The sequence below is a fragment of the Ornithodoros turicata genome, chromosome 1 (assembly GCF_037126465.1).
Source record: "Ornithodoros turicata isolate Travis chromosome 1, ASM3712646v1, whole genome shotgun sequence".
Classification (NCBI taxonomy): Eukaryota; Metazoa; Arthropoda; class Arachnida; order Ixodida; family Argasidae; genus Ornithodoros; species Ornithodoros turicata.
Window position 1 is genome coordinate 70,837,898 of NC_088201.1, and position 10,658 is coordinate 70,848,555.

The 10,658-nt window shown below is 47.1% G+C and overlaps 1 protein-coding gene across 3 annotated transcripts in view; it reads right to left on the minus strand.

Annotated features, from left to right (window-relative positions):
* The window catches only part of LOC135400539 (uncharacterized), a 28,467-nt gene extending 18,380 nt beyond the window's left edge, over positions 1 to 10,087 (minus strand). The window contains exon 1 of one of the 3 annotated variants that reach the window (XR_010424619.1): positions 9,773 to 9,856. Coding sequence is in view for 2 of the 3 variants with exons in the window: in XM_064632374.1 (XP_064488444.1) it covers positions 9,972 to 10,021 (50 nt within the window). In the remaining variant the exon portion in view is untranslated. Of the gene's footprint in view, positions 1 to 9,568; positions 9,646 to 9,772; positions 9,857 to 9,971 lie in introns of those variants that run through there. The other 2 variants (XM_064632374.1, XM_064632379.1) reach the window with 2 other exon arrangements.
* Between the last annotated feature and the right edge of the window lie 571 nt (positions 10,088 to 10,658).

Genomic DNA, 10,658 nt, shown 5'->3' on the forward strand with positions numbered 1-10,658 from the left:
TTTCCTTGAACTTTTCTCGGTGGAAAAGAATGTTGCGCAACGTCATTTTGACGTCACGGAACTTCTGCATTTTCCCTTTCCTTGAACTTTGGTTTGATTGATAATACGGGCCGTCACGTGGGCCAGGGAAACTGTCCAACGGCTGTCTACCTTATCTCTTGAATTGTTTACATTGGTGAAATCTGCAAAGACACCATCCCCCCCCCACCCCCGGTTAGCCAAAACGTCATTTTGACGTCATGAAAATATTTCGAAGTGTGCTTCCGACTCGGTAGCCTTGACCTGAGGTTTGATTGACAGTCAGGAGCGCTCACGTGGGCCACGGAAAGCATCCAATGGTTTCCCTCCCCCTATTTCTTGAACTTTCTTCGTGTTTCAAGATATGACGAGTCTAGCACCACAATTTGTCCTGTTTCCAGAACACTAGTTTGCGTGTGCACAAACTCCCCTGCATGTCCCTTGCGGAATGCAAATCGTTATTAAGCGTTTGAAGCACAGCATTTCCGGAGCCGGCGACAAAGCCGTGGCACAAGTTATAGTGCATAGTACGCTATCGTCTTTGCGTAAAGGGACAGCATGATGGTTCTGTGCACTGGGCGAAACTCTTATGTATTTCGCGTGCCCAAAACCGCCAACGCTACCCCTTACGTACGCAAGGGCGATAGCGTATGATGCACTAAACTCTCTAATGTCTTTGTAGTTTGCTACATGAAACAGCGTTCTACATTGCACACATTTTGGTCGTTACCGGCCTCAGCGGCTCATCGGTGTAGCGTGTTCGCTTATGATCACAAGATCGCGGGGTCGAATCCGGCCGAGGAACTTTGTAGTTAGGTACAATTTGGTTAGAAACGCCGTCTTCCGCGAGGGACGTTACATACGGAGTGCCGTGTGGTGAGCCTTCATCACAGGTGACCCTGAAGTGGGCAAAAGCAATCTTCAGACCGACCGCTGTGGCGCCGCTCATGATCTCAGCTGCCTCGTGACGTAAACCCCTATTAATAATAATAATAGTAATAAAAGACCCACCAATTATTATTATTATTTTCGTTTCTTGGTCTTTTTTCTTTTTTGTTGTTGTTCCTGTGCCCAGGACTGGAAGCCCGCTTTTATTGTAACCCCTCTATGCCAGAATTTACAACCAACAGACTGTCGCTATTTATGATAACATACACTCTCTCCCCCCAAAATGAAATAGCTGTTTTCTCTCACAAACCGCTCCTGTATCATATCAGAGATGGTACAGCGTCAGCCGCTGGCGCTGCGGGGTGGCACGTGTGTTGTTATCGCTATGGCACGAATGCACTCGTAATACCCCATGGTCACGCTTTATAATATCGCGAACTTGTGACGGCGATCACCAGTCTCACTGTTTTTCTTTCGTAGCGTGGTAGCCTGCGATAACCAGCGATCATCGGCTGAGTGAGTGACTAGAGCCCTGCACCATCCGCGGATGGAAGCGGATATCCGCGGATATCCGCAAGCTGCTTGCGGATTCGGATGAAAATTCAGAACTTTCTGCGGTGTGCGGATCTGATGCGGATGGCGCGAGGTCGGATGCGGATCGGATGCGGATACGAAGGCAGCGGATCGGATGCGGATCGGATGCGGATATACCGCGTGCTGTAATTTTTCCACCAGCAATTTATTTGTATTGCGCTGCGACAGCGAGCGAATGCTCGGGTTCACCTTTGACCATGCACGGCCAAGACGGGAGAGAAGGCATTCTGGCGTCTCGAACCGCGCTAGCACCGACGAGGTAGCGTTCCACGCGTTACAGAAGGCTCTCCGTAACGCGCTTGTTGAAATGTTTACCTTTGCTTGACGTCGTGAGTCGTTCCGTGACAGCATGGAGGCATCCGAAATTATACCAACATATGCTTCCGGCGGGTGTGCCCCGATGGCTCTTGACCACTAAATAGAATAAAGCTGACCCCCCAATAATGAAGAATTCGGAAAGAAACCAGGTTTTCAGGTCTTGTTTTTACTCTTGCTCGATGCAGTGCTGCTACTGACGATGTTAGGAAGTACATACACATTCGAGCAGTTCTTGTGACTCATGAACCTCAACAAGTAGTTATAGCAACCTGGTTTGAACGTGCATTTTGATAAACTACACTGTAAGTAATATGCTAATTAAGAAGTAATAGTGAAGACAAGTCCAGAGAATGGCATCATCTTAATTATTACACTAAGTTTATGGGTTTGCAGCATAGCAGCAGCCCCTCCGGATATCATGCGCGAAAAACTATACGGAGCACAGGGAGGCGCAGAGAAAAAAAGGGAAAATAAAAGAGATTGAGCAGTTATGTACGAGGGTCATTTGTGAAAATTTTTAATCATTTCTCTTTCTCTTGTTTTTTTCTTTTTCACGTTGCAAATGTAAGCCAAATCCTCAATACATTGTGTAAACCGACAATTTCAGGGCTCCTGGGCGTTGGGAGAATCGTTCGTGAAGAACTATGTACGAAGAACTTGAAACGCCTTTCAAGTTTTCTGTGTCTCATTTGGAAAGGCAGCTCATTTCTTTCTGTTGGTGTGTCAAGTGAAGTTTTTCACTGATGAACTGTATATGGGGATACCTAACAACTATACGGCTCAGCTGTTCCTTTTCTATTTCTTTTACGCTAAGGTACGTTGCTATAATTGCGGTCATTTCCAGGAGATTCATTACCCTCCCCTCCCAGGGAGGTGTACACTCCCCCTGAATTTTTCCAGCCCCCCCCCTGAAATACCTGAGATTGCCTAATACATCTTGGCTACCAATGCATGTACCCCCCCCCCCCCTATAGATATGTATCCATAAACACACAGAGCTCGGCATGTTGACTCACGATAACTCACGATCACAATCATCTGATATAGTATGCGCCCATTGCAGTCCCATGCGTAATCAGTGGTGGCCGCTATGGTGTCCGTCATCCCGTACTCACAGGGAAACTATTTGCAGCGTCGGTGCGATACTGTACTCAATCAGCCGAGGATCGCTGGTTATCGCAGGCTACCACGCTACGAAAGAAAAACAGTGACACTGGTGATTGCCGTCACACGTTCGCGATATTATAAAGCGTGACCATAGGGCATTACGAGTGCATTCGTGCGATAGCGATAACAACACACGTGCCACCCCGCAGCGCCAGCGACTGACGCTGTATTATCTCTGATGAGATACAGGAGCGGTTTGTGAGAGAAAACAGCTATTTCATTTTTGGGGGAGAGAGTGTATGTTATCATAAATAGCGACAGTCTGTTGGTTGTAAATTCTGGCGTAGAGGTTTTACAATAAGAGGGGGCTTCCAGTCCTGTGCACAGGAACAACAACAACAAAAGAAAAAGAGAAAGACAAAAAACGAAAATAATAATAATAATAATAATTGGTGAGTATTTTATTATTGTTATTATTATTAATAGGGGTTTACGTCACGAGGCAGCTGAGATCATGAGCGGCGCCACAGCCGTCGGTCTGAAGATTGCTTTTGCCCACTTGAGGGTCACCTGTGATGAAGGCTCACCACACGGCACTCCGTATGTAACGTCTCTCGGGGAAGACGGCGTTTCTAACCAACTTGTACCCAACTACAAAGTTCCTCGGCCGGATTCGACCCCGCGATCTTGTGATCATAAGGGAACACGCTACACCGATGAGCCGCTGAGGCCGGTAACGACCAAAACGTGTGCAATGTAGAACGATGTTTCATGTAGCAAACTACAAAGACATTAGAGAGTTTAGTGCATCATACGCTATCGCCCTTGCGTACGTAAGGGATAGCGTTGGCGGTTTTGGACACGCGAAATACATAAAGAGAGTTTCGCGCAGTGCACAGAACCATCATGCTGTCCCTTACGTACGCGAAGATGATAGCGTACGATGCACTATAACTTGTGCCACGGCTTTGTCACCGTCTCCGGAAATGCTGTGCTTCAAACGCTTAATAGCGATTTTCATTCCGCAAGGGACATGCAGGGGAGTTTGTGCACACGCAAACTAGTGTTCTCGAAACAGGACAAATTGTGATTTTCTTGAAGGCCTGGTGGAAGCCGTTATAATAAAAATGTGAGGCTACAAAACGATGTAGATCTAACGAAGAACCAATTGTACCCGCAGTACAACAAATGCGCATCGGCATCGAGATACAATACATCGGGATACAATACAATACATCGAGATACAATACATCGGGATACAATACAATACATCGGGATACAATACAGCAGAATCGACCATGCCACACAAAAAAAAAAAAAAAGAAAGAAGAAAAAGACAAAAAGAGAAGGAAGCCCGAGCTGTTTCATTTTCAAGCAAAGTGCACCGGCCTTCAAAGCATCGCAGCTTGTGATGGCGCACTCACGAAATCATTACATGAAGCGCGCCATCACGTAGTCTGGTTTTATTGAGATTGCTTTTTCTAACCGCCGTGGGGCGCCACAGTGTGATCGCAATACTCGGACCAGCGAGATAAGATGACAGCTGGGCGCAACCATAAGAACTTCCCACCTCATTCATGTTCCATAAACCTTGTTTAAGATAATCGCAAGTGCCTTGTCAAAATGATTAGAATCACGTGAGACTCTTCGCTTCGGTGATTGTGGATATCGCGATTTATCGCACTCATGAGTTTTTTGCCGATGTCTGTTAAAACATATACCCCCTATGGTTCGCTCCACTCGAAATCACGCAGACATCTTATCACGTCGGGTCCCGCATCTTGGCTTCTATGCGCATTGATGATAGTGCCAGCCGCAACAACAATGACAAAGAAGAAGTTTTCGTTGCTCTTCGCTGCTGATATGGTTGCACAACGGACTAAAAGCTGATACCTGACGTTTGAATTCAGCATGAGAGAGCCGCGACGATATGGCAAGGAAAAAACCTGCCAAGATACGAGGCACAAAAGTGAACTTGCACGGCAAATCGCCGGCAGTCCGAACACTTACGCGGCAGCAGACACCTACGAGCACTGGTCCCAAGCAGCACAGTGTACTGAAAGTCGAGTACAATAGGGGTGGACGGGTAGGTGGAAGGCCTTGAACACACTCGTGAAGGTAAAGAACGTTGATAAGACACATACCGTCCACCCCTATTGCACTCGACTTCCAGTACATTGTGCTGCTTGGGGTGCTAAAGTCTGAGGAAAAGACATTATACATGACAACACATATCCTTTACAGAGCCTTTTGAATTTCACTGTTCATGGTAATCAACCAATTTTTCTCGAAGTGCAGCACGCATAGTGAAGTCCATGCTTCGCTTACACGTCTACCTGCAAGAAATGACCCACAGTCTTCTTCTGAAACATTGCATCATGTTTGCATGCCAACTTCATTGCATTGCATTGCCAACTTCTTTGCGAAACGTTAAAAAAAAAGCAACCTTTCTGCAACACCGATTACGGCAGGGGCATCCAAGGAATACACCATAAAGAGTCACTGATGTATTCTGCATAGCGAAGCTATTACCAACAACTTATACTATAGGCCCTTGTACTGCGATTTTAACAGTGGTGACCGCAAAGTCTGGAAAAGGCGCCAGCAGAGCCCTTTAAAACGGGTGAAACCCTTTGTATCATGGTACCAAAGGCACATTCATGACTGCTTATGCTATGCCTTTCTACTGGAATTGCGCAAAAGGGGGCCGCAAAATTCGGATACGGCGGCAGCAAGGCCTTTTAAAATGGGCGACACTCCCTCTATCATGAAGCGAAAGAAAGAAGGTCATCAGTGGCTTGTGCAATGCTATTCTGCTGGGGCTATAACACAAGCGATCGCCAAATTCGGAAAACGTGGCAGCAGAGCCCTCTTAAACGAGCAAAACCCCCTGTGTCATGCTGCCAAAGACTTATTATCAACAACCTATACTATGCCATTCTACCGATATCATAACACAGGCGACCGCAAATATCGGAAAAGGATGCAGCATACCCCTTGTATCATGCTGGCTAAGATATGTCATCAATGGCCTGTGGTGTGCCCTTCTACTGGGATTGTGACAGAGCCTACTGCAAAATACGGAAAATGCGGCAGCAGAGCCCTTTAAAACGGTCGATACCCCTTACGGTCGATAGTTCCAAAGTCACATACGTATTCGCAACCGCTAATGCCACTACCCTTCTACTGGAATTATAAGGGACGCGATCGCAAACTCCATAAAAGGCTGCAGCAGAGCCCTTTAAAACATGCAGAAACCCCTTTAATCATGGAGGCAAAGGCATATTACACACATACAACGACGCGACGGCTTATGTTATGCCCCTCTCCTGTGATTGTATCGGAGACTACCGCAAAATTTGGAAGAGGCGGCAGCAGGGCACTTTACAATAACTCAAATGACTTGTATCATGGTGCCAAAAAGATACTATGAACGGCTTGTACTGGGATTGTAACAGAGGCTACCGCAACGTTCGGCAGCAGATCGAGCCCTTTAAAACGTGCGAAGCCCCTTTAATCGTAGTGCCAGGGCGTGCCTGTTTCCCTTGTACATGGAGAAGTCGCGTCTGAGGAAACTTCTTCCAAAACGACACTCGCGAAGGCAAAAAAAAAAAAAAAAAGTTTGGGGCTTAATATGATCTGATATAAAAATACTGTAATATCAAAAATGTCTTAAGCTGGTTGTACAGAATGCATACGTGAAATCCAGATTTCGGAGTTTGAGCCCCGTACCATTTTCCCCTTTGCACCCTAAGAGGTCGCGTTTGACAAAATCGCCCCCAAAACGGCACTCCAAATGGCCAATTTCATCAAATTTGGGGCTTAATATCATTTGATATAACAATAATATTAAAGATGTCCTAAGCTGATTTTACAATATGTATAGCTGGAAGTAAGATCACGGGGTTTGAACCACGTACTTTGTTCCCCTGTTGCACCCTGAGAGGTCGCGTTTGACAATATCGCCTCCAAAATGGCACTCGAAATGGCCAAATGACTAATTTCATCAAGAGAGAAACTGATGTTCTGAGGCTGGAAAAGCATGGAAGGGACAGATACAAACAAAGCCCCACAGCTGGCTAACCTTTTCAGTGACTTTCATCTTTCATCGTTAATTTCGTCAACTTCAGGGCTTAATATCATTTGACATAACGTTAATATTAAAGATGTCCTAAGCTGATTTTGTAATATTTATATCTGAAAGTAAGATAACGGCGTTTGAACCCCGTACCTTGTTCCCCTGTTGCACCGTGAGAGGTCGCGTTTGACAAAATCGCCTCCAAAACGGCACTCGAAATGGCCCAATGGCCAATTTCATCAACTTTGGGGCTTAATGTCATTTGATATAACAATAATATTAAAGATGTCCTAAGCTGATTTTGTAATATGTATATCTGAAAGTAAGATAACGGCGTTTCAACCCCGTACCTTGTTCCCGTGTTGCACCCTGAGAGATCGCGTTTGACAAAATCGCTTCGAAAATTGACAATTTTATCAAGTTGTACAGTTTAATAAAACAGCGATATAAAATACAAAACGGTATCATTTGTATATTACTCACTCAACGCAAATAAGTTGTCCATTCTGTCAGCCCTTTGGAGTTCCGGAAAAAATGACCGTCCGCCTTTCGAACTCCTTCAGACCGGCCGTACAGTCTCACTGCATCCGCATTACGATAATACTGGGACTTAGTCCATCGAGCGCCTAGGAGGGGAACCCTGTCTGAGTCGCAACTTTGAAGGCCCTGAGTGCATGAGGATTAATACTCACACATCTTGCCGTGGTTGGTATGTGGCCTGGAGGACGTGCTGACTAAAAATAGGCGATGACATTTCCACAATTTGACTGGCTTTGTCGAAAAATCGTAGTCTAAATGTGGGCCCTGCGCAAAAATCGACAGAATCCCCATAGGCGCAATGCATTACAATTCATTTGGCCAGGGTGCACTAGATTTATATTCTGCTAGTGCCTTTCATGTCTTCAGGGGTTCTTTCTATGGTACTCTTCTGTACTAGACGATGACATCTTAAAATATTTATTCTGTTTTGCTGTTAATTGGCACAAACGCTGTCTCCCATTGAATTCGCATCCTGCAAGGCCGCTTCCCGCATAGCGGATGAGCATAGTGGCGGAGCGCGCTGGCGGGGGGGGGGGGGGGGGGGGGGGGTGACCGCGAATTGTGGGTTTGCGTTGCAATTGAGCTATTGGTGCATTGTCTGGCGATCAGTGTCTGTGCTTGCACTAAAACGTATGTGTTAGGTTCGGCGAACAGTTTGGCGTCCCTTTAGGACCCAGTATTCCTGACGTAGCTCGCTGAGAGTGTCTGGTTCCTGCGTGAGGTAGACGCTAGTGGGTGTCTAAAGGCTGGTTTAGAGTCCGCCGGAGCGGGGCGTAACGATGCATAGCGCACCGCTGCGCATCGCGAGCCGCCGCCGGTGAGTTCATAGTGCGACGACACCCGGCGAAGCACGGCGCGGCGGCAACGCACGGCTACGCCAGCCGCCGTCGGGGGAGTAGAGCAATGCCCTACATCTGGCGGTGACCGGCGAGCTGAGCACGGCGTGGACTCGAATTTCCCAACATGGCGTCGCCCATTGAGCTTTTCATCGAAACTGGAAAGGAACATCCGTGCCTATATAATAAACTGCGGATGGACTGTGGAGACAAGCAAAAGGAGGAGAAAAGCTGGGAAGACGTGTGTCTTTCTTAATCAGTGTTCATGTTTGGGGTGTACCAACCGTATTACAGTAGTACAAATATAACAGTACAGACGATGGGAACACGGATTGTCTTTAGTCGGATTTCAGCAAGCGGGTGCAGATATGACTGCTTTCCCATTATGAAATGTGAAAATCGCCGGTGGTGTTTTCGTTGCGCTGCGCCGAATCGCGTCAGACTATGACCTGGGTAGGATGGGGAAGCGTGGCGTAGCGAACGCTGGCTGTCGGCGCGGAACGCGGGCGGCGATGGGCGAAGACTACGTCGGACTCTAAACCAGCCTTAAGATGTGTAGATCAGTAGATCGGTGTTTGGAGGGCAGAAGGGTGGAATGTCGAATGCCGTCCCAGTCTTGTTGCAGGTGACCACCCACATGAAGTACAGAGCTTGAATCTAAGAAGGGGCGTAAGGCTTGTACAGTCGATGAAGGGGGTGCAGGAGCGGAGGCCATAAGAGCTACGGCTTCCTCGGGGAATGATTCTGCTTGTGTGCATCGTATCCAGACGAATTCGGCTGCACTTAGTTCCCCCTCTGAAATTAGTTCGGTTGTTCTTGACTGCGGCGTGAGCGTACGTAGTGGCGCCAACCCACGCTCCTATAGGGAGACCGGGAAGAGTTGTCACAGTTTTTACATCTGACATTGCTGTGACGAAACTACGTTCGTAACCGCCGCTGCATTTTAGGGCGATCTTTTAGCTAGACCACGCACATATTAAACTAAAGCTGGCTTCCAAAAACAGTTTCTAAGACAGATTTTCGTGGACGTCGTCACGTGTGACAATACGCCCCAGTTGCGGGGCAGGTTGTCTCAGCTGTATTTTCTTGTAATCTCTATTGTGGAGGTGTACGGAATGGAATACCATTGGAAGTGAACATCGAGAACAAACTAACCTAGCAGAGAAGAACCTATTATCTTAAGCCTTACATTTTATATATCCACGTTTGTCCCAGCTGTACAGGATTCATGCAAGTTAGCCATTACTGGCTGGTTGACCTGCATTCTGAATGTTAAAGCGGCACTAAATTATTACACGATCTTTAACATGTACCAAAAGCTACTGAAGCACTTTCTCGCAGATATAGTTTGCGCTGTCCGTTGCTCTACCAGTTGAAGCATGTGACAACTTACCCCGCCTCGTATGGGGCAACTGACCCCTATGACACCCGCAATGCCTTTACCTCAGCAGTGGACTTAACTGTGGAGCGTATTCCGCTGAAAATCCGTGAAATGATGTCCGAAAGTTGAAGAAACATTACGAACTCGTGCATTCTTTAGTGTCTGTATCGTGCAAAATTTGAAAATTGTAAGAACGGAAAATTTTACTTACTCGTGACAGAAACAAGTCTTGCGCTCTGTGCACCTTGCCATACTTTTCATGACAATGAAGGTTTCTTCAGTTAGTGGTTGCTCGTGCCGCTAACAAACAGCGGGAAAATGGCTCAGCCGCTCGGCTTTGTCTTCAGCGATCTTGCTCAGCTGCTCTGCTTCGTAGTAGTGTAGTAGCGAGTGCGACAACTCTCTCCGGACTCCCTACGGCGGCGCTTCTTTTGTAACTATCCTCCTTGCCCGCCGTCGGAGAGAGACTTGGTGCCTCGGCCAGGCCTCAATAGCTCCCCGTATTCGTGGCAGTAAAAAAATAATTCCACGTTATAGTCACGTGGTGTTACAGCGTCAGATATCATAGTTGATACCCATTGGCCGAAGAGCACTGCGCGCTCTGCGATTGGTTGGCAAAGTTTCGAAATAGCATTCCTTCGCGGGCAGCCGGTCTGACGGACAGTTACGAGAAGAGAAGGGTGGCAGCGTCCCGATGATGTCGGTTGACAGCACCGAGAAGTGTGCTCGCGGATTTGTTCGTGTGTCAACATGACTCTGCGCGTGTCGTGATGTTTCCCGACACAAGTATCCTACGAACAGTGACAGTCTCTCCAGTTCAGAACTGAAATGCAGTGGTGAGCTGACCCCTGAACAACACTTTTGAGCGCTGTCGCCCTGTTGCATTTTCAAATGCAGT